Source organism: Oncorhynchus keta, chromosome 13 (assembly GCF_023373465.1).
Source record: "Oncorhynchus keta strain PuntledgeMale-10-30-2019 chromosome 13, Oket_V2, whole genome shotgun sequence".
NCBI classification, from domain to species: domain Eukaryota; kingdom Metazoa; phylum Chordata; class Actinopteri; order Salmoniformes; family Salmonidae; genus Oncorhynchus; species Oncorhynchus keta.
Genome location: NC_068433.1, coordinates 27765099 through 27788390, shown reverse-complemented (window position 1 = coordinate 27788390; position 23292 = coordinate 27765099). Strand labels below are relative to the sequence as shown.

General features: G+C 40.5%; 1 protein-coding gene across 3 annotated transcripts; it reads right to left on the bottom strand.

Annotated features, from left to right (window-relative positions):
* Positions 1 to 238: 238 nt before the first annotated feature.
* traf2b (Tnf receptor-associated factor 2b) lies at positions 239 to 23290 on the bottom strand. 3 transcript variants are annotated; one of them, XM_035775952.2, is made up of 11 exons: positions 23129 to 23290; positions 15990 to 16188; positions 14752 to 14830; positions 14327 to 14425; positions 11943 to 12104; positions 11715 to 11789; positions 6774 to 6848; positions 5283 to 5519; positions 4688 to 4991; positions 4387 to 4535; positions 239 to 4238 (listed from the first exon to the last, which is right to left on the bottom strand). In XM_035775952.2, exons 2-11 carry the CDS (start codon positions 16157 to 16159, stop codon positions 4020 to 4022), a joined length of 1569 nt encoding a protein of 522 aa, XP_035631845.1. In that variant the 5' UTR covers positions 16160 to 16188; positions 23129 to 23290; the 3' UTR covers positions 239 to 4019. The 3 variants fall into 3 exon arrangements, with proteins under 3 accessions (XP_035631845.1, XP_052315860.1, XP_035631846.1); XM_052459900.1 differs by lacking the exon at positions 23129 to 23290 and adding an exon at positions 22895 to 22995; XM_035775953.2 differs by lacking the exons at positions 15990 to 16188; positions 23129 to 23290 and adding an exon at positions 15154 to 15976.
* Between the last annotated feature and the right edge of the window lie 2 nt (positions 23291 to 23292).

Sequence of the window (23292 nt, the reverse complement as noted above, 5' to 3'; positions counted from 1 at the left end):
CTCACCCATTAATTGAAGTTTCAGGATTGTCTCAATTAAGAGTTCCAGTAGCCATGTGCGACATTCACTCGCCCGTTACAAGCCTGCTAGAGTTGTAGAAAGACGATCAATATCCATCGTCGTATGGATGAAGCCTGAGCAGTAATGTGAAGCTGGCTAGCTTAGCTTTAGAAAACCCAGAGTAGATCTAGCTTGTTTGGTAGTATAACCCTCTGGAAGTAAAGTCACACGGACTCAGTTTTATCAAATGTATTTATTTTCATAACACCATTCTCATTGGTAGATAATGTATTGAGAAACAGGTATACTTCCCCCCTCCAATTCATTGTTATAGATACAATATATCATCCCAGGACTACTCAATGCTAGATAGGTGTTGGAATTAACATGCAATCAAATCAAACACCTCAAAATGTTCCAATAAAAACAAGTAACTACAGCACACAAGTCTTGACAGTCACAATCATGAGAGCATAAAACAAAATGACTCTTGCAAGATCAGTGCGACTTCCTTGGTTAAATAAGACAAAGAAATCAATGAAACTTAAACAGGTAACTATATTAAATCAGAATTGCTTTCCTTTAACACATGCATATAATTAACATTACACACTGTGCTGTTATATTTCTGTAACCTGCCCTTCAACAAAAACACCTACATGTGACTCTTTACCATTACAGTGACAAAAATATACATAATCTACATTAACACATCAAATGTCTTTGTATATTAGTTATAGCTGAATAATGACCAACAATAATATGTTAAGTGAAGGAGATGTCCTTAAATAATTCTCATCCACTCTACACAAGATAGATAAGGTTAACCTGTCACAAGTATGACATTCAGAAACACTTAATTGTTCTATTCAATACAATTATGCTGGCATAATAGCCTGCTAACTTACCATTTATTTATGCGCTAGCTCAGTATAAATACTAATCTTGAAATTTGAGAAAATATGCATTTCGTATTTGAAAAGAGCAGGAGCTTTCTCAGCTTAGCCTATAACATATAGTTCATATAATTGTTAGTTAATATACTGTATTTTATTACAGTATATTTAATCATATATCTTAATTGGGTACATGTCTACTGTGGCGTACTCTTGTACACTACAGCTATATAGGCACTGTTCATCTACCTAGCTAACAGAACTGGACTGAAAAGTATACTGAGGAAAGATAAGATGATCGGTTCATCTGAGCCTCGAGCAGATCAAATCAAAATCTAATTATATTGGTCACATGCGCTGCATACAGCAGGTGTAGGTAGACCTTACCGTGAAATGCTTACTTAAAAGCCCTTTACTAACATTGCAGTTGAGAAAAATAAATTGTTAAGTAAAAAAATAGATTTAAAAAATAAAAGAGCAGCAGTAAAATAGTAGCGAGGTACAAAATGTTACAAATAACACGAAAACACACAATAGCACAATTGGTTACGGGCTCGTAAAAATCGTCAGCCATCTCCTCCGGCGCCATTCAGTCAAAATGGCATATAATGCTCAAATTAAGTATTGCCCATGTCTGCCTGAAGCTCAGGATAATGCAGAGGATGTGGTGCCTTTGAAAGGTCAATTAAGAGGTGTCAAATTTGGTCCGCTTTGCAGCTATTTTGATAATTCTTTGCCATGCTTAGTAGAAGACATTAACGGTAACACAAACTTAATGCTGCTTCAATTTGATGGAAAACTACTTTAATTCAAGGTAAAGCCTGTTGTGCACATGCACAGTATTATGCACCCACCTTGTTCAATGATTTATTAGGCTTTAAGTACAGCGCATACAGCATGGATGAAAAATAACAAACAAATTAATTTAGCTTTCATCTTTCTGTGTTTCATAAATGGCTATCAATTCACAAGAGGCTGAATGTATCTCACAGGAGAAAGCATTCAAGCAAACAAAATAGCAACCCTCTGTCTCTGTATGTGTAGCCCATCTATGCTGTCTGGTCAAAAAGAGTGACATTGTTGCCACCCATAGCATTGAATGCAAGGGAAGCCAAGGAGCATTTGGCATCCCTTGATAATTTTTTCTATAAAATAGCCAATCAACTGAGCCAATTGAGCTAAACTGAGTGAGATCAGCTGTGAATGGTCCTGGCACACCAAAAAAAAAAAGAAGTCTCAAGGTAAGCCAGTTTGGATTTGGCCTCAGACCAATCACATCACATTAGAAGCCAAACATCATTGACAGAAAACTGAAATTAATTGCATCCCATTGTGTCGTTGTCCTCCAGTGGCTAGCTAGCTAAAATTGTCCCATTCCTAAATTAGCAATGATAGAGAATTGGACTTGTGGTTTACTTAATTATCCATACTGGCCAATGATTATAATGGGAAATCTGATCCAACCATAAATTCATACATTGTGTACCTGGCCTGAGAGGATGGAAGTTCAACATGTTACATGTAGTAATGTTAGGCTAATGTTAACTAGCTGGCCTGGCGCATCATTGCCAATGAAAGGAAGTTAGGGTAGTGAACTAGTATTTTAGCCAGGTAGCCTTGAACAACAAAAAACATTTTTTAAAGTGTATGACAGAGTCATAGATCGTTTAGGCAACAGGAAAGTGGAGGATGGCATTGGCATTTCTAGGGTAGGGTGTAGGGTGAGTCAACATCTTTTTCTACTTGCACATAAATCAGAACCATGGACAGCTACATCATATTTAGCTTATATTGGTTGGACAATTTTTTTTGTGGTATCTTTTAGTTGTCACTGTATTAGACTAAGCATAGGTGATTAGATGATGTTGAAATGGTGCTGGAATAGTGGAGGCAGCTCCTGTTTTCTTTGTGACTTGCGGTAACTCAGTGGTTCTAAATCAATAGTTGTTTCGTAGTCTGAAAATGACAGAAACATTAACTTGCTTGATCATGCTGTAGGCCATGTAACTGTTACATGCAATATCTTTTGTGGACTTCACCAGACAGAGGTGACTCTCCTGTTTTGTGATGAAAACAAAGCTGTGGTTGAATTTATTCTGCTACGGTGTCTTCTTATTGTCTCGGCCTTCAGGCCTATATATTATGGTGTCAAGGCATATGAACTAACAGGTTATAGAGCAAACAACGCAATGATCACAACACATAGTTTGTAATATGCCCCCCCCGGCTTGGCTTCCCCAGTGATTTTACCCCACGCACTGCTACTGGATGCGAGTGCACAACTGTTTAAATGGGAAAGCGTACTTGTGTTTTTGGAATGCTCTAAGCTACTTAGTTAGACCAGTTGCTCCTTGCCATCTATGATCAACTAGTATAATTGTACTGTTGCCCCCCCACAATTTATTTTTATTTAATTTTTTTAATATTTTTTTTACAGATTGCGCTTGCTAGTCTTACGCATAACCTAACCCATCCTCCTTTATCCGGGCTTGGGACCGGCTTGTAGCTTTTTTGAGAAAGCACTAGGCGGAGTTTGTGGAACATTTCTTTAATATAAATTACCGACCGGTTGGTTTTGCCATTTAAAAAGTTGTGCCTGCTCACATGATGAATGGGCAGGATCTCGAACACATCCTTGTCCATGTGTACAACAGGTGCTACCTCAAGTAAAAGCAGTTTTTCACAACTTGACAGTGTCATTTTGGCACGATCACATCAGTGTCTACAAATTAAGAAATATTGGAAAATAATAGAAATACATAACGTGATTTATGTGCAATGAGCCTATTTGCTGACCAATTTTGACAAGCTCTTATTGCCTTGCATTCAAAAACAGTCACGGCATCCTCTGCATAATACTGCACTTCTAGTAGTCAGAGCCAACACTTGGGTTGGCCATATCACCCTATTTTTCTCTTTTTAAACCAATTGAAAAGATCTGCTAGCAGAATTAATTTTTCATTCCAGTGCCTTCAGCCAGCAAAATAAACAGTGTCTATGATATACTTATAATAATAAATATGAAATGTATTATAATATTACTTATATTATGCAATTTCAGAAGTTATATATATATATATTAGTCTGCATTTTGTGCCTTTGTGTAGGGGGCTTCCACAGCCTCTACAAGCCTGTGAGGTCTACAATGGCCTTGATGAAAATGGTATCATCCCTAAGGTAGGAACTCTTGCCTGTCAGTTTAGCTAATGGACAGAAGAGTGGGCAGCCACTGGCTATGTTCATCTCACTGATTGGCCGCTGGAAAGAGGTGGAGCTGACATCAGGTCGGAAGGCGTCAATAATATGCTCCCTGTTATTCTGATCCAGCAGCATCAGAGTCACCTATAGGGAAGAAAATGAGTAGGGAGACTTCATATTTTGATTGATTTATAATGCAGTCGGTTGTAGTTAATTATGTTAGACATAAGTAAGATCAGGTTAATATGACAGATGGAGTTGAATAAGGAATCAGAAAGGTAGAGAAACTCACTTTCTGACTGAAGGGCCATTTGAGCAGAGCGTCACACTTGCCCCTCATCACCACAAAGAAAAGAGAAAGGTGTGTCCCTCGACCTGTTCCATCCCCATTCAGATACAGTCTCAGACACATCTTATAGCCATATTTACTGGAATAGAACGCTGTGGGGGAAGATAAACTTCTTTAGACAGGCCCTCGGTATCTGCCTCTCACAAGGAAAACATGAGTGCATAAATGTGTATTGGTATGGTATATTTACAATACAGTAAGGATACGCAGGTGTAGAGAATAACATAATTAGCGTGGATCTAACCTGGTGAGAACATGGCGGGTGTTCGCCCGGCCACAGCGTCCTGCCGGCGGCGTGAGAAGTCAGCTATCTTCCAAACAAACACACCGTCAAAGGTGCAGAACTGGAGCTCCCTCAGAGTCTGGTCTGTCTCGGCTAGCTGTAGATCCCGCATGGTGAGAGTACGCTCTAGTTGACGCACCTTGTTGCTGAGGTTCTCCATCTTGTCCTGGTCTAGTCGATGTTGTCGAGAGAAGGCCTCTAAAGTGAGAGAGCTCCTCTCTACTTCTCTGTTCAGTACACACACTATATTCTCCAGCACTGTCACCTGCAGGACCACAAGGGGAGACCAGAGAACACAATGAATACCAATCCTACACTATGAGTTGCTGTATCTTCAACAACTTCAGATGGACAAATATTCAGGTCATCTATTATAGTTAAAATAACAACACGGTACATGCAGGACGCCAGTCTGTTTCATAATTTACCAGCTTGATTATCATTGTCACACAGGAGGAGGCAGTCCACCACATTTGGACTGCGAAATTTAGACAAGCTAGGAAATTACAGCATCTAGCCTTCGTACATAACAAATATCTGCTCAAATGAGACCCACCTTATGGTCAAGGCCACTGGTCTGTCCAGAGGCAGCAGTTCCGCCCCCAACTGTGGCTGCAGAAGCTGTGGCTCCCTCCTCAGGAGCGCGGTACAGGCCAATCCCAGAGTCCTCCTGCCACTCCCCCAGCCCCGGGGCCTCCGGACGCTGCAGCCGCACCATAGACGTCGCCAGGATCAGACGCATGTGCTCCATGACGCTCGTCTGCTCGTGGTCACTGTGCTTTCCATTATCAATCTGCGGTGACACAACACAAGGCACACACCGAGTTAACTAGTCTGTTCGATACTGTTCAGTGTCAATTTCAGATGCCCTTCAATATTGAGATTAAAGCTGGAATTAAATTGTAGAGGGCTGCACATAAAGATCATTTACTCTCTACAAACACTAGCTGTCTCTTTTGAGACATGGCTCTCTTAAGGGTGTGTCCAATACTCAAGGGCAGATCTAAATCTGAGATACACTGAACAAAAATATAAACGCAACATGTAAAGTGTTGGTACCATGTTTCATGAACATAAATAAAAATTATCCGAAATGTTCCATACTCAAATTCTCTCTCAAATTTTGTGCACACATTTTTGGTTTACATCCCTGTTAGTGAGCATTTATCCTTTGGCAAGATAATCCATCCACCTAACAGGTGTGGCATATTGAGAAGTTGATCAAACAGCATCATTACACAGGAGCACCTTGTGCTGGAGATAAAAGATCACTAAAATGTGCACTTGTCACATTACCATGCCACAGATGTCTCAAGTTGAGTAAACATGCAATTGGCATGCTGACTGCAGGAATGTCCACCAGAGAATTTAATGTTAATTTCTCTACCATAAGCCGCATCCAACGTAGTTTTAGAGAATTTGGCAGTACGTCCAACCGGCCTCACAACTGCAGACAACGTGTATGACGTTGTGTGGGTGAGCGGTTTGCTGATGTCAATGTTGTGAACAGAGTGCCCCATGGTGGAGGTGGGGTTATGGTATGGGCAGGTATAAGCTACGGACAACGAACACAATTGCATTTTATCGATGGCAATTTGAATGCACAGAGATATCGTAATGAGATCCCGAGGCCCATTTTTAAAGGTATCTGTCTGTGACCAACAGATGCATATCTGTATTCCTAGTCATGTGAAACCCATAGATTAGGGCCTAATGACCGTATTTCAAATGACTGATTTCTTAATATGAACTGTACCTGAGTAAAATCTTTGAAATTGTTGCATTTATATATTTATTCAGTATGATAGTCATCTTTGCACCCCAACAATGGGCAAGTTTCTCTTGATCTACAAGGCTACAAATAGGCATATTTATTTTACTAACAAATGAGGTCATAGGAAGGTCAGGTCATAGGAACATATAAACCTGTTCCCTCTATGACAAACAAGAAACCAGTACTAAAGAGCTGGCTGGGACATTATGTTCAAAGATCATCATATAGATAAAAACCTTATCTGATTAGATATAATTGATCTTCTACACATACCACAGCCTTGCAGCCAACCTCACTGAATGGACATGCAGTCTTAGACTTGGCACAGGATCTGCTGTGATCTAGAAACTGAAGGGAAAGAACAGAAGGAGAAAGGTCAGGTTATGAAGATGAATGGGGGCAAACCCTGAAATTACCGAGCATATTTTAAAATGTGAAGGTTGACAGTTGAGAGAGGTTATTTTGATCTAAGTTCAAAGATCCAACTCAAATGGAAAGTGCAACTACCTTTTTAGTGTTATGAGAAGACTTTGTAGTAAGACCGACTTCTACTAAAGAGTGATAAATGATTAACATAGGCCATTCTGTTCATGCTCTGGCCTCCCACATGAAAAATAAATACCAGTATACTGTAGTATTACTATATACTGTAGTTTTTTTGCAGACTTTACTGTAGTATTCACTATAATCTACAGTGAATACTGTAGTATTCACTGCAGTGTTTTGAAGACATTCATTAAAATCTGATGAAATGCTTACTTACAGCCCTTTCCCAACAATGCAGAGAGAAAGAAATGACTGAAGTACTTACTATTGCGTTTTGCAAACATTACTGTAGTATTCTGTATACTATAGTCTTGCGTAATTAAATTTCACATCATTTTATTTGTAATCTTGTCGTTACTTTCTCCTAGAAGAAACTTACTGGACAAACTAAAAGAGCAAATTGTCCATAACCTGTAGGTAGGACTGTGGTCTGAACAGTTAGGTTCCACACTTCTGCTCTTTTCTATAACCTGTAGGCAACACAATATACAGTCTATACTTGGCATGTAGGTTTTTCAGTAATGGGTGGCACACATTGGGAAATGGGGGAGGGGACCCACATGCAAATACAGGTTCCATTGATGACCGACTGGCACTCGTCTGGAAACCCAGCAATTGACTATGTTGTTTACATATCCTTTCTTACTGCCTTGTTTTTTTGTTTGCATGGTTACTACACGATCGAGGGATACTAGTGTGTAGAATATGTTCTACAACATTCTATAGTAAGCACTACACAGTCGAGGGATACTGGTGTGGACTATAGGATTCTGCAGTATACTACAGAATTCTATAGTAAGTACTACAGTATTCTATAGTAAACTATTATTTTTATGTGGGCTATTCTTGGCTAGGCAATAATGCATCCTTATTGAAAGCAGCATCAGTATGGCACCAACAATAGTAATTTAGCAAATGCTCTTAGCCAGAGCGACTCACAGGAGAAATTAGGATAAGTGCCTTGCTCAAGGGCACTGACAGATTTTTCACTTAGTAGTCTCTGGGATTTCGAACCTGCCCACCGCACTTAACAGCTAGGCTGCCTGAAAGGTCACAGAGATACAGTAGAGCATAGGGCTGTGCGGTATACTGTATTTTACTATATACACAGGTATTTATGCACGAACCAGTTTGGGTTTTTACTTTACCTTCTATAACGGCATTTGACTGTTTGGTTTGTTAAATGTGATACGCCGTGTGTAACGTCCATTTTTCCTCCACTCTCTCGCTCTACATGCCGCTTTCCACACAGACCTAGTCCCACCCCGTCACTCAAGAAACGCATTTGTTGTAGTCTGCATGGTCAATGCAGCACATGCAACAATTTTGATGACAACGATGTTGTTTCCACTTTGATATTAATTTAAATCCACAAGCGTTCTATATTTACAATATTAGTTTGTGTTTATTACATCTGCAAACAGCTAGTTTGTAATTTCTTAGCAAGTTAAGATAAAATCGTGTTAGCCACTAATGCTAATCGCATAGTTAATACTTTTATTAGCTGGTTAGCTAGCCAGCTAAGCTAACTAATACAGCCTTATACCAGTACTGGTGGAGGCTTAAATCAGCATGTTGTTTGTGCAACAATATCTTCTAAAACAAATAGGAATAAGCAAAGCATGAATATGTTGGCTATATGAATGAAGACTTAATGTAGACAAAGAATATAGGGTCCCCTAGAAAACACTGAACATCACTTTGGTTCTTACCCTGTCACAACTCTTCCATGGTATTTTCATTCGTTGTCATGTCAAACACTGTTCAAAGTGCCCACTATTATTTATATTCTAACTATATAATTATAATAAACATTAAATTTCCATGATTCCAAAAGTTCACCCACGTTTTTTGATCTAAATCACAATTGCAACATTTGGTTTCAAATAAGGCCTAGTATTTTTGCCCATATCGTGGCAGTGGGGAAATTCTCAAATGAGTGCAGGAAATGCAAAAATTGATGGAAATGCCGGAAATTATTTTAGGTTGAAGTTAAATTGAACAGTATAAAACAATCCGAATGGAGAAAGACCCATTGAAATAATTTAGAATATAAACTCAGCAAAAAAAGAAAGCCCCTTATTCAGGACCCTGTCTTTCAAAGATAATTCGTAAAAATCCAAATAACTTCACAGATCTTCATTGTAAAGGGTTTAAACACTGTTTCCCATGCTTGTTCAATGAACCATAACAATTAATGAACATGAACCTGTGGAATGGTCGTTAACTGTGGGACAGTATTGAGTAGCTTGGATAAAAAGGTGCCAAGAGTAAACTACCTGCCACTCAGGCCCAAAACCTAGAATATGCATATAATTAGTCGATTTGGATAGAAAACACTGAGGTTTCTAAAAAACTGCTTGAATGATGTCCATAAGTATAACAGAACTCATATGAGGCAAAATCCTGAGAAAAAAATCCAACCAGGAAGTGGGAAATCTGAAGTTTGTAGTTTTTCAAGGCATTGCCTGTCAAATAGTGTCTATGGGGTCATATTGCACTTCCTAAGGCTTCCACCAGATGTCAGTCTTTAAAACCTTTGAGGCTTCTACTGTGAAGGAGGAGAGAATGAGAGCTGTTTTAACCAGAGGTCTGGCAGAAGGCTATGAGCTGATCACGCGTGCGCCCGTGAGAGGTAGCTGCGTTCCATTGCATTTCTAAAGACAAAGGAATTATCTGGTTGGAACATTATTGAAGATTTATGATAAAAACATCCTAAAGATTGATTCTATACATCGTTTGACATCTCTACGAACTGTAATAGAACTTCTTGACATTTCGTCTGAGCAACGCGCATTATGCATTTGGTTTACTGGGCTAAACGCACAAACAAAAAAGAGGTATTTGGACATAAATTGACTTTATCGAACAAAACAAACATTTATTGTGGAACTGCAATTCCTGGGAGTGCATTCCGATCAAGATCAAAGGTATGTGAATATTTATAAAGCCATTTCTGACACCTCTCATTCGTTATGTACAAAAACTTCATTTGAAATTGGTTTGCTATGATGCATTTCTGATAAGAGCAGACCAATTTCAAATGAAGTTTTTGGACATAATGATTAACTTTATCAGACAAAACATACACAATAAATGTAACATGAAGTCCTGTGAGTGCCATCTGATGAAGATCAAAGGTTAGTGATTCATTTAAATCGCTATTACTGATTTTTGTGAGCCCTCTCCTTGGCTGGAAAATGGCTGTATGGTTTTCTGTGACTAGGTGCTGACCTAACAATCTTTTGGTGTGCTTTCGCCGTAAAGCCCATTTGAAATCGGATACGGTGGCTCTATTTACAAGAAGTTTATCTTTAAAATGGTGTAAAACACTTGTATGTTTGAGGAATTTTAACTATGGGATTTCTGTTGTTTTGAATTTGGCTCCCTGCAATTTCACTGGCTGTTGGCGAGGTGGGACACAACCGTCCCACATATCCCAGAGAGGTTAAGACACTAACAGCTTACAGATGGTGGGCAATTTAAAGTCACAGTTCTGAAAACTTAGGACACTAAAAGAGGCCTTTTTACTGACTCTGAAAAACACCAAGATCGGTACAGCCGAACATCACACCTGCTGGACAGGTACTGGATGGCAACAACTGCCCGAGTTACACCAGGAACACACAATCCCTCCGTCAGTGCTCAGACTGTCTGCAATAGGCTGAGAGGCTGGACTGAGGGCTTGTAGGCCTGTTGTAAGGCAGGTCCTCACCAGACATCACCGGCAACAATGTCGCCTATAGGCACAAACCCACAGTCGCTGGCCCAGACAGGACTGGCAAAGAGTGCTCTTCACTGACGACTCGCTGTTTTGTCTTACCAGGGGTGATGGTCGGATTCACGTTTATCATCAAAGGAATGAGTGTTACACTGAGGCCTGTACTCTGGAGCGGGATCGATTTGGAGGTGGAGGGTCCATCATAGTCTGGGGTGGTGTGTCACAGCATCATCGGAGTGAGCTTGTTATTACAGGCAATCTCAACGCTGTGCGTTACAGGGAATACATCCTCCCTTATGTGGTACCCTCCCTGCAGGCTCATCCTGACATTCTGCTCATTCTGTACGTGATTTCCTGCAAGACAGGAATGTCAGTGTTCTGCCATGGCCAGCAAAGAGCCCGGATCTCAATCCCATTGAGCACGTCTGGGACCTGTTGGATCGGCGGGTGAGGGCTCGGGCCATTCCCCCCAAAACTGTCTGGGAACTTGCCTTGGTGGAAGAGTGGGGTAACATTGCAGAGCAAGAACTGGCAAATCTGGTGCAGTCCATGAGGAGGAGAGGCACTGCAGTACTTAATGCAGCTGGTGGCCACACCAGACACTGACTGACTTTTGATTTTGACCCCCCCTTTGTTAAGGGACACATTATTCCATTTCTGTTAGTCACATGTCTGTGGAACTTGTTCAGTTTATGTCTCAGGTTGTTGAATCTTGTCATGTTCATACAAATAGTTACACATGATAAGTCAGCTGAAAATAAATGCAGTTGACAGCGAGAGGACCTTTCTTTTTTTGCTGAGTTTGTGTTGCCACCCTAGGGTCACACTACTCAAAAAGCACATTTCAGAACTTTTATTAATCAAAAACATAAAATACAGTCATAAATTTGAAAAATACCATGATATGATATTTTGTCCATATCACCCAGCCCTAGTAGAGCACAGACCTTTTCGCGTGGGATCTTTTTCTTTCCACAGTCCTTGCACTGCATGGGAAACTTCTGGCAGATTTCATCATGAGCCTGTAACGCATGAGAAGTGGCATTGGTAAGAGAATATCAGTTCATCCCAGAGAGTAAGGAGGACATTCCATAAGCATCTCATCCTTACTCTAAAGTACTGGAGCTAATTGTACATTTGTTGGCCATTGGTGTTCTCCAGATAAGCTCCCTCACCTTGATCTGCTTGAAGTTGAAGGAGACTTTGCAGTACTTGCAGTTCAATGTTCTTTCTTCACATTCTCTCTCGTTATGCCTCTCTTTTTCACTACGCAGGATGAGAACCTGGCAGGCTTCACATGGTACGTGCTCATACTCGCACTTGCCCTCGTGTTGTGCCTAGAAACAAAAATAGAGAGACACTATTCAAACAAATTCATCACATGCAGCCCAGATTGTAAACACATGGACACAAGCTTTGAGAGGAATAATGGTACATGTTACACCACATTTGAAAACCCCCAGAACCAAATTGAGTAGTTTGACAGCGCTTGTTAGATTTAGTGCACAATGAGGTTTAGTTCTGTGTTTTGAGATTATACCGTAAAGGACAGTCATTCCTTATCAGACTATGTAAATTCCTCAAACAAAATGGAGTGGCGTTATTACTGGTCTTAGAATTTACATTGAAGTTGAATGGTATTCGAATTATAGGTAGGTTTAACACCTGACATTTACTTATGAGTGTACTGTGGGAGGAAATGTAGCTTACAATGACTGTAAAATTGTGCATAGATCTCTTTCCTGCAGTCAAATTACCTGATCACCCTCGAGTGGCCTCATGGGTGGAATGTTATTTTTAATGTTCATATTTTTTTTTATACGCTGAAAATCCTGTGTTTCTATATCAAATGTTTTTTCTATATTTCATTATTCTGTGGTATATAAAGTGTAATAGTGGGATGCACCCCAGTTAGCAATTGATTGTGGGTATTGCAACAGTTGAAGCAGTTTGTTGCACCCAGCAGATAAGCAGGCAGTTAGGGACATTTTCAAGTTCAAATAAATTCAAATACAAACATCCCCCTCTGAGTGGGAAGCATGAGGTCTGGGGTCGAGGAGTATTTGTGAGGATGTGCAAAGTAAGCCTTTGTGTCTACTAACTAAAGTATTTGGCATTCATGAAACGCAAACAATACTGCTGCACAGTTCATGCAGTAACAAGCAAATTATAACTCAACATTTACTGTGTTTTGTTTTTCTTTGTCTCATCTCAAAAACATGTGGTCAGGTAAAGGAGGGTGGGTTGGAGAGGGTGTATGGCATTTCTGCTCTGTGGAATCACTCCTCTGAGCATCAGTGGGAGCAGCAGAACTGGTGAGTACACATCTATTTTCTTCATTTCGACCTGGGACTAACCATACAGGCATGGCCCACTGTAGGCTTCTATGACTAACTCTTACCATAAACAAACCCAAATATAGCTCCACCCACCACTAACTTTAACCAGCATCAACATCACTCCCTGAATGGAAACAATTTCAGCCCATGCCTGGTTGGTGAGCAACAGTATATATATCTTCCTATTCCCCAGTGTATCAAAGTATGTGACACTGAATGAGGTTTGTCTTTCATTTCTCCATCTTGACATCACGTATGTTCTGCATGATAAAACAAATGATGGTAACACTTCTTTTGAATAGTCTGTAGAGTATCTACAGACTATCCACTAACCCAAACCCTTATCCTAACCCTAACCTTAATCCCTTAATCTAAACTTAACCCTAACAGTAACCTTGCAAGCATTTGCTTGTCAGCAGGTAGTTTTGTTGATAGTCACACTTCATTTGGATAGTCTAAACCAACAGAGGTTTAGCTAATCAGCAAGTTGTCAGGGTGACATTCATCTACACGTATGCAAAGAAATGATCTCCCGAATCAGTCCTATTGCAGTGTAGATACCGTTAGTATTAGTATCACTACTTTTTCCCCCCCATGTTAAACTACTGTTGATTTGCAGTACACTATAGGCTAAACTTCTACCCACAGCTTGGAGACATACATGTACCCAGTATCAATCATTACCCAAAACCTTCTTTTCACTGCATTAGCATAGACAAGAATGTCACATAATTGACAGTCTTGACAGCCCTTTTATAACCCAAAGAAGCAAATACAACACTCTGACCAAATAAAAAGGAAAATGGCCTTTTAAAACATCCCCCATGCTGACATGTCTTGTATTATACAACAGTACATGTTTTTTTAACCTTCAGCGCTGTAGGGCAAAGTTCGTTCCTCAAAAAAATACTTCCCTCCTGTTTAAGGCACTAAAGTCAAAGGACATTTTGAGATGTTTAGTATATCAGCCAGTATCACTATCATGACTATTATTGCTAAACATTGTACCGAATACTGTAAACATGGTTAATCTAGCACAGGGAAACTTTGGGACTTTCCACCTCATAGTGTGCCAGTCAAAGCATGTAGGGACTTTCCAGACTGAGCCTTAATGAGACAAAGGCATCCTGTTTCAAACCAGAAGTTCAAAATCTGTGCCAAATCAAGCACCACAAATTTAATAGTAAACCTACAGGTATGAATTTACGTCCTTACTATACCTCATATTCTTTGATGCAACCTGTCCAAGAGCAGCCCCCATTGAAACATTTGGCAGGCAGGCTGGCGATTTCTCTACCGGCTGCATTGTCTGGAAAAGCCTTGGGGGGGGGGACAAGAACAAAGAGTACTATAATTACATAGCTGTCTGGTTCACTGTGAGCTGTCCAGACAATGTGGGGTATGGTTGAAGGATGTGGTTGGTGCCTTGTGAAAATGACATCTGGCCAACTACCTAAGCAAGGGAATATCCTACATAGTTCACTTCTTCCCCCTTAAGTTTAATTTTCTCCCGCAAGCTTCGAACTGTAATGAATCGGAATCTTGTGAATGAAAACACTCCAGTATTGGTGTCCTTTCTTCGCCAGGAGCAACATGAGTCACCAGTGATATTCTTAGAAGTCAAATTAATGGTACAAACGCTTACCTCATTGCTATTGAGAATGGACTGGGGCTCCTCGTATATCTCCTCCTGTTGACATGCTTCACAGGGCTTGGGTCCAGAGCTGATGGAGACATACGTCATGGGATTTTACAGTTAAACATGACTTCAGTGGATTAGCCTGACCTGATCCACTACCAGCATCGCTGATGAACACCAGTGGGATATAAAGCACAGGGCTAAACTAGAAAGATGAATCATGTAACTATGTAGCACTTTGCAAAATACAGGACACTTTTGTTGGGCAAGTCAAGAGTGGGATAAAAATAGGTGCTACTCAGATCTACAACAAGACAGTAATAGGTATTAATAACACTAGAATTAGAGAGCACTGGCAAGACATACAGTACAAGGACAGGCGCATCAGTATGCAAGGCAACAAATTACCTTCCACGTACTCCTTCACTCATAGCTTTTCCCAGTACAGATTCTATGTGGTCTGAACTCTGATAATGATTTCTTTACATTTCACAAGTCAGAAATGTCCAGTCTTGAACATACATCCAATAACTCACTGATAGTCAGGTGATAAAATCAGGACATCCTGTAACTACATAATGCTGATGCTCAACTCCATTCCAACTTCTTTCAATTCCACTGCACATTTTTGACTGGAGCTCACAAATTTTAAAAAAGGGGCAAAAACATTGCTCTTTCATTTGTAGCAGCATGTGAATTATAAATTCCATGATGCCACTTCTCTTTAAAGGACTAAAAGGTCTGACAAAAATGTAAGATAATTGTTAAAAAGGGGGAATCACAGAAAAAAAGGTGCCCAAAGTTAAGAACACCAGTGTGTTAATGATCAGATTAACAAACAAATAATTAGGCAGTGTGATATGGAGAGTAAAAACTCCTGGTGAGTAGACATCTTGAGTAGTAATCAGCAAGAGCAGCTTGATCCAGTGTTACCACCTCCAGAGCTAAAATCCATTCCAGACAATCCCAGTGGAGGCTGGACCTGCATTAGTGTTGATCATCTGACAGCACTACCACACTCCCACCGCAGACAGACACGCAGTCCATGATGGCTCATCAAGTGGAAGGGTGAGATGCTGATGGGAGCAACAACAACACCGAGAGACGCTGCAGTACTGCAACTACAGCAGGACAGGGTGGGGTGGAGCAGCATGCTCAGTGAGAAAGGGTTTTTAAAGGTGGGGGAAAGAGCAGGGTTTGCAGAGCCGGGAGAGTGGCTGAGGTGAGGAGGTCCTGTAGTCTACCTGGTGAGCAGTTTGAAACAGTGGACACAGAAGCGATGTCCACACTGAGCCTGGACCGGCTTCCTCAGGACCTGGTGACACTGCTGGCATTGGTACTTAGTTTCCATGGAAACAGCCAGCACATTCTTCGGGATCCCTTGGAGGGAGGAATCTAAAGAGGGCAGGGCCATGCTCCTCCATCAACTTCTGATACAGCTTCCTGTGTAAACAAACATCAAACACTTATGAGTAGATCGATCAACTGCAGCGAATCCCCCTACCCCCTCCCAGGCCACTGCAAGTTTAGGCTAGCTACAGAACTCAAAACAGTTATGTTTATTCATTTGCAGCTGTTGCATGTGGGATGCATTCACAGTTGTGCACCCCCCTAACACATCCACATACAACTTCAGCACATAGTATACAAATTATTCTCGTAATACTATCAAAGGGTATAGTGATGTCCCTTCAAGACATCTTGTGAAAGAGAAATAAGATGTGAAAGGGGATGTATTGTGAAACAGATAGGCCTACCAACTGCCAGTTGGGTAAAGTAGAATAAAGGTCATTGTAGAATGAATACACAGGTTCTGGCTTGTGGGTTGCTTTGTACAGAGGTAACTTGTGATCATGCATGTGATACATGTTTTGTCATATGACACAGCTAGGAAGAACTAGGCTAAATGTGGGTTGTGATGAACAAAGCTGTGATGACAAGTGCATGACTTGGCAGTAAGGTACAGACTACAACCCTATTTCATACAATATACCAATGGTGACCTGCCATTAAGGGCAGGTGGGGCTCTTGTTATTAGTTTTTTTAAATTATAATAATTTAAAAATAGAGCATGTTCTTTTGGCATTAATTCATGTCACAAATCAATTTGCAAACAAAGTTTTTTTTAAAATGTTTAATAGTTGTACTTTAAAAAAACATTTTTTAGAGCCGCATACAAACATGGCCTCGTTCTTGAGTAAGGCAGCTCCAAAATACAGATGTTCAGTGCTTACTGTGGTGGAGGGGCAGCCAGCAAAAATACAGAGCGTAGGCGTTCGTAATCGTCGCCGTGATTGGCTCAGTGTTCTGTCACTCATGTTGACACTGCAGAATCTACAGGGCGAGCTAGGCTGTTCAAATACCCTTGGGTGTTGCCATAGATTTACATTAGAAGTGCCTGTCCAAGAAGGCCCAAGCTCATTGGCCACAGATAAAATGTCAAATCACGTAATAGTTATCCTAGCTTTGATTGGACTGATCATGTCAACATCATACTTTCAAAATCTTCGCTAGCAAGCTAGCTAGCTAAACAAGCAGTCATCATCATGAATCACAGACATTCCACTGGCAAATCCTTTTCAATTCTCGTCAAATGAAGAGAAAGTATAGATAAAACGTATCGGTGCTCATCGACCATAAACATTACACAACAAGTCGGAAATCACAAATTCAACAGTGAGTGGTTTGGAAGGAATAAGTGGTTAACTGCGAGTGTCGCAAAGCAATCCCCATTTTGCTTCGCCTGCCTGCTATTCGGTGGAGAGGGTGTGTGGTCCAAGTCTGTGTTTAAGGGTTTAAAACAGCTGTCTGAAAAGCTCTCTTTTCAAGTTTAAAAGGATAAACTTCTGTTGGTGTCCATTGACGTGCTGAATAAATAGGCCTACCTCGTCGCAGCTTGTTTGCTTGCACTTGCTTATACTTTGAGCTAAGAGTTAATGAGAACAAACATGAAATTTAAACATAAATGCAATAATGTTTGTGTATTGTTCAAAAGTTACAACTCATGTTGGCATTCATTACTATTGAAGGAGAATTGCGGTTCTTATAGAGTTTCACAAATCCACAAAGCGTCAGTAGAAACCATATTTATTTAAGCAAGTCAGCCATATCAGCTATGGTTTTTAAAAAGGCAGTAAATGAGGCTGAATGAACTGTTTTGCTGCCAGACAAGGCCCCGCTGATAGCCAGGTGTAGCGGTGGTAAGTGGTGCTGAAGGAAAGCTCCACTGTTGGGACAGCTTTATGTAGGCCTAACAGTTTGTGGGCACCGTTTGTCACCGTTATAGTGCAATTAATGCATTGTTTAGTGTTGTGTAGTGGCTTTGCTGGCATGCATCTATAAAAATTGGGTGAATTTGCCCCACCAAGATTTACATGGTAAAATCACAACAGCAATATATAACATAAAGCAATATATAACATTGTAACTGCAGCATTATTACAAGTTTTAGGCTTGCTTGAGTCTCCATAGAAACCATATCAGTAAGACAGGCCAAGCGGAGAAAAGATGGCCCGTGTAAAACAGAACCATAAAACACATTACTGGTATCCTGGAGACCATAGCGTACCTAGGGATTTGTTCTCCCTAATCAGTAAACCATTGGTAACAGAACATGAGCAGGGCTCTGGTTAAAAGTATAGTCAGGTACACAGAGTTTGCGGTCTGTGGCAATTTATCAATTCCTATACAGCAGAGAGTGAACACCCCACAGCAAAGGGTGTCACACAATTTACTGATCCAATCAAACCAGCTAAGTTGATGCAATGTACAAATGACCGACTAACCTGTACCCCCACACATTGACTCTGTACCGGTACCCTGTATTTAGCTTCATTATTGTTATTTTATTGTGTTACTTTTTGTATTATTATTATTTTTTAATGTTACTACAGTTTGGAGCTATACTACTACTACTACTACTACACAAGATGGCACTCTTACTTGAGGTAAAGTAAATTCATATAAAATGACTCAAATAAAAGTGAAAGTCACCCAGTAAAATACTACTCGAGTAAAAGTCTGAAAGTATTTGGTTTTATATATATATATATATATACACACTTAAGTATCAAAAGTAAATGTAATTGCAAAAATATCAAAAGTAATTGCTTATATTAAGCAAACCAGAGGGCACAATAGTCTTGTTTTTCAAATGTATTTACGGATAGCTAGGGTTACACTACAACACGCATACATCATTTACAAACAAAGCATTTGTTGTTTAGTGAGTCCGCCAGATCAGAGGCAGTAGAGATGACCAGGGATGTTATATTGATAAGCGAGTAAATTGCACTATATTCCTGTCATACTAAGCATTCAAAATGTAACGAGTCCTTTTGGCATCAGGGAAAATATATAAGTAGAAGTTGTCTACAATATAAATAGTAAAGTACAGATATGCCAAAAAACAACTTGAGAACTTTAAAAAATTTTACACCACTGCAACTTTGCAGCCCCTCCACCAAAAATAAAGTTAATCTATCACGTTCCTCTTTAAGTTCTTCATGAATCTTTCCAAACCCTAATTTCATGTACTTGTTGGACAGGGTGAATCACTGGCTCTTGCACATGAGGTACATGGTCACTTTGTGGATATAATTTGGAGTAGATATCTATTGTCTTGGCCAGTTTGCTATCTGAGAAAGATTTATCCAATTAAACTAATGGGAGGTGCCATATACAATCCATGACAGATTTGATTTTTTTCAATCATTAGCACATCTATTTTATCAACTTTAGTTTCTCAAAATGTTTGGCAACTTGGACCATCCAGTGACGGTGGATTGATATTCAACAGACATCTGATCATTGGTAGGCTATTTCGTGTAGGCTGCAATAAATACAGAGGATCTCGGAATTGAACCAAGGTATGAACGCTCTGGTTTTGAATCACTGTTCTCTGTGCAACTCAAGAATCAAGAGCATATTAGCCAATCTCTGGGATACTCAGTATCTCCAGGACAGGCCTACTCATCACAAGTGTCCCAGAAAGGAAATTCCCCCGCTAAAGGGGCGCAATCTCACCGTCCTCGGCTCCACACCGTAAAGACGTAGCCTACTCAAGAAGCACTGTCAATAGGCATTGACCCAGTAAAGCCAAGGCATTTCTAGATCCGGGCCGAGGTGAACGAAGCCTACTTCTTGGTCTCAGAAAGGCAGCAGCGATACACTAGGTCATCTGCTACATCCTCCTTCTCCCGCAGCAACCCCAACAGCTGGGCAGAGCCTAATCTCTCCTGGACAGATGGTAGTAGCACCTCTTAACAGACAAAGGGATGCAACAACTAACGAGAAACGTTGTTCCATGCAGCACGCAACACTCGAACAGAGTGGAAATAAATTCCAACTGACCAGGGCAAATATGGAAGGCAAATAGAGATGCACCAAGCCATCAGATGCACCTCTGCTGCATATGCACTGGGTCCCAATAGGTCTTTGGAAACAAGGACCTAAGAAGATCAACGAAAGTGGCAGTCGGACTCCACACACACACTACTGTTTTACATGTTTATTTAACTAGACAAGTCGGCTAAGAACAAATTCTTATTTACAATGACAGCCTATTCCGGCCAAACCCGGACGACGCTGGGCCAATTGTGTGCCGCCCTATGAGACTCCCAATCACGGCCGGTTGTGATACAGCCTGAATTCGAACCAGGGTGTCTGTAGTGACGCAGTGCCTTAGACCGCTGCACCATTCAGGAGCCCCAGCGTAGAGAGATGGACACCCTACCGCTGTCACACATCCGCCACTCGAGGCCCTGAACATCAGATGCTTTCACACAAGTGCACACTATGGGAGAAAGGTCAGAGAATTTGGAAGACCTAATGCAGTCTCATAGTGCAGTGTTTAAATGAACCATTAGGAAACTAGATTGAAATCCAAAAATCTGTGTTCAGGATTGTAAAAAGGAAGTACTTGTACAAATGACAATTGTCAGTGTATGCTATATTTGACCGGCAGATGGTAGCTTTTATGCCTTTCCCTAACCCTCACTGAAACTATATCCAACCTTAACCTAACCCGAATTCCTAAACCTAACCCAAATTCCTAAACCTAACCTTAATTTGTTTCAACCCCCTATACCTAAATGTAATTGTTGTTCTGGCAGTTAACCCACTGTTCCTAGGCCGTCATTGAAAATAAGAATTTGTTCGTAACTGACTTGCCTAGTTAAATACGTTTTTTTTATTTAAATAAAATATTTTAAAAACGTCACAACTCTGCAACAACATTTTCTCCGTTTCCCCACTTGAAATTCCAGCCTGTAGGGTCATTCTAGTGAACTAGGAACTTCCGATAACTCATAGCACGTAAACGCAGCATCTTCTCTGTGCTCCAAGTTACCCACTTGCAGCTCTCTGACATCATATCAAAAAAAAGTTGTGTTAACAGAAATAACAAAATACAAATTGTAATGTGTTTAAGCTTTTGAACACATGATTAAATAGATTTTTGTGCATGCATTTACATTCATGGCTGTGATCATTTTCTAAATTGATAGGTGAAACTGCTCTGTAGCCAGCTAGATAATGTAACCAGCACAGAACAGATTAGGCATGTGCCGTCTTGGCAGGTCATTCAGCTAGCTAATTATTTATTTATTGAAACTTCTACTGTACTGATGTGTCCTTTCATCTTCTGTTTGATTCAGAAATAAAAAGCAGCTCTGGATATACTTCTTATGGGCAAATAAAAAAGAGAAAAAAAGAGCAAAACAATCATAGCTAGCTTTTTAATGACCTCTATCCTTGATTGTATTACCCACTAAAAGCACATTAATATACAAAGTCATTATGACATAACTGGTAACTACAACCTTCCCACTTGGTCATGAACGTAGCATTAGGACTTGCTTCCATTCAGCCACAAGAGCATTAGTGAGGTCGGGCACTGGTGTTGGGCGATTAGGCCTGGCTCGCAGTCAGCGTTCCATTTCATCCCAAATGTGGTCAATGGGAGGTCAGGGCGCTGTGCAGGCCAGTCAAGTTATTCCACACTGATCTCGACAAAGAATTTCTATATGGAACTCGCTTTGTGCACGTGGGCATTGTCATGTCGAAACAAGGGCCTTCCCCAAACTGCTTTCACAAAGTTGTAAGCACAGAATCTAGAATGTCATTATATGCTGTAGCGTTAAGATTTCCCTTCACTGGAATGAAGGGGCCTAGCCCGAACCATGGAAAGCCACCCCAGATCATTATTCCTCCTCCACCAAACTAAGGTTGGCACTATACATTCTGGCAGGTAGCGGACTGCCAGATGGTGAAACGTGACTCATTACTCCAGAGAACGCGTTTCCACATTTCCAGAGTCCAATGGCGGTGAGCTTTACACCACTCCAGACGACGTTTGGCATTGCACATGGTGATCTTAGGCTTGTGTGCGGCTGCTCGGCCATGGAAACCCATTCCATGAAGCTCCCGACGTACAGTTCTTGTGCTGACATTGCTTCCCGAGGCAGTTTGGACCAGGGCAGCTCTAGCAGGGCAGAAATTTGACAAACTTACTTGTTGGAATGGTGGCATCCGATCATGGTGCCACGTTGAAAGTCACTGAGCTTTTCAGTAAGGCCATTCTACTGCCAATGTTTGTCTAAAGTGATTGCATGGCTGTGTACTCGATTTTATACGCCCGTCAGCATCGAGTGTGTCCAAACGAGTCAATTATATTATAATGTCCAAAACGAGTCAATTATATTATAATGTCCAAAACGAGTCAATTATATTATACTGCCGATGTAACCAATACAATAAGATACAATTGATAAGACTGACTTCACGAAGAGAATTTGAACGTCATAAACTAATGAATGTGGCATAGGCTGCGACATTGACCCTGGAAAAAAGTAAACAAGATTGCCGTTAAATAATTCTCAAGTAGAGATCCATCCGACATTTCGAGGTACTGTAAAGTTTAGGTACGTGTATTTGTCTGTATATACGTTTCTGCCGGATCAAAAAAATACGTATAAACAGTAAAGCGGATCTTCCTACTCTGTGCTGCACCTTAAATACGCAGCCATGTTCAGGCAGGTATAGGCTAAGATCGAGTTTGAATTCATGCTAAAAAATGTGGTTGCTCTGTGTAGGAGTCATCGTCACAATCATTTAACTGCTAGCTAAGTAACCCAAGTGTTACACTCACCAATACGTGCTCCAATGTGATGCTACTGGAACATTTGTAATGGAACTTGCAAAAAGCGGTGCGACAAAAACAACATGGGCTAAACAAACGCACAGCCAATAACACAACATGATGGCTCAAACACGTATCACGAAAGTCAAGTTTTTGTTTAGTTAGCTTTTGGAAACGTTAACTTGAGCACATAACTTTCCCGAACATCACACTTAACGTTATACATTGTAATATTTGATTTACCTGATATAGTAGTATGGCTAACATTCGATGTTTGCTGATGCGTTGTCTTCTCGCCAAGATATGAAATGCAATCATAATTGACTGTAGCACATATAAGGCACACACAATAGTTCCATTATGAGTGACACATTTCCAGTCCATTTAAAATTAACCCATTATTCCCT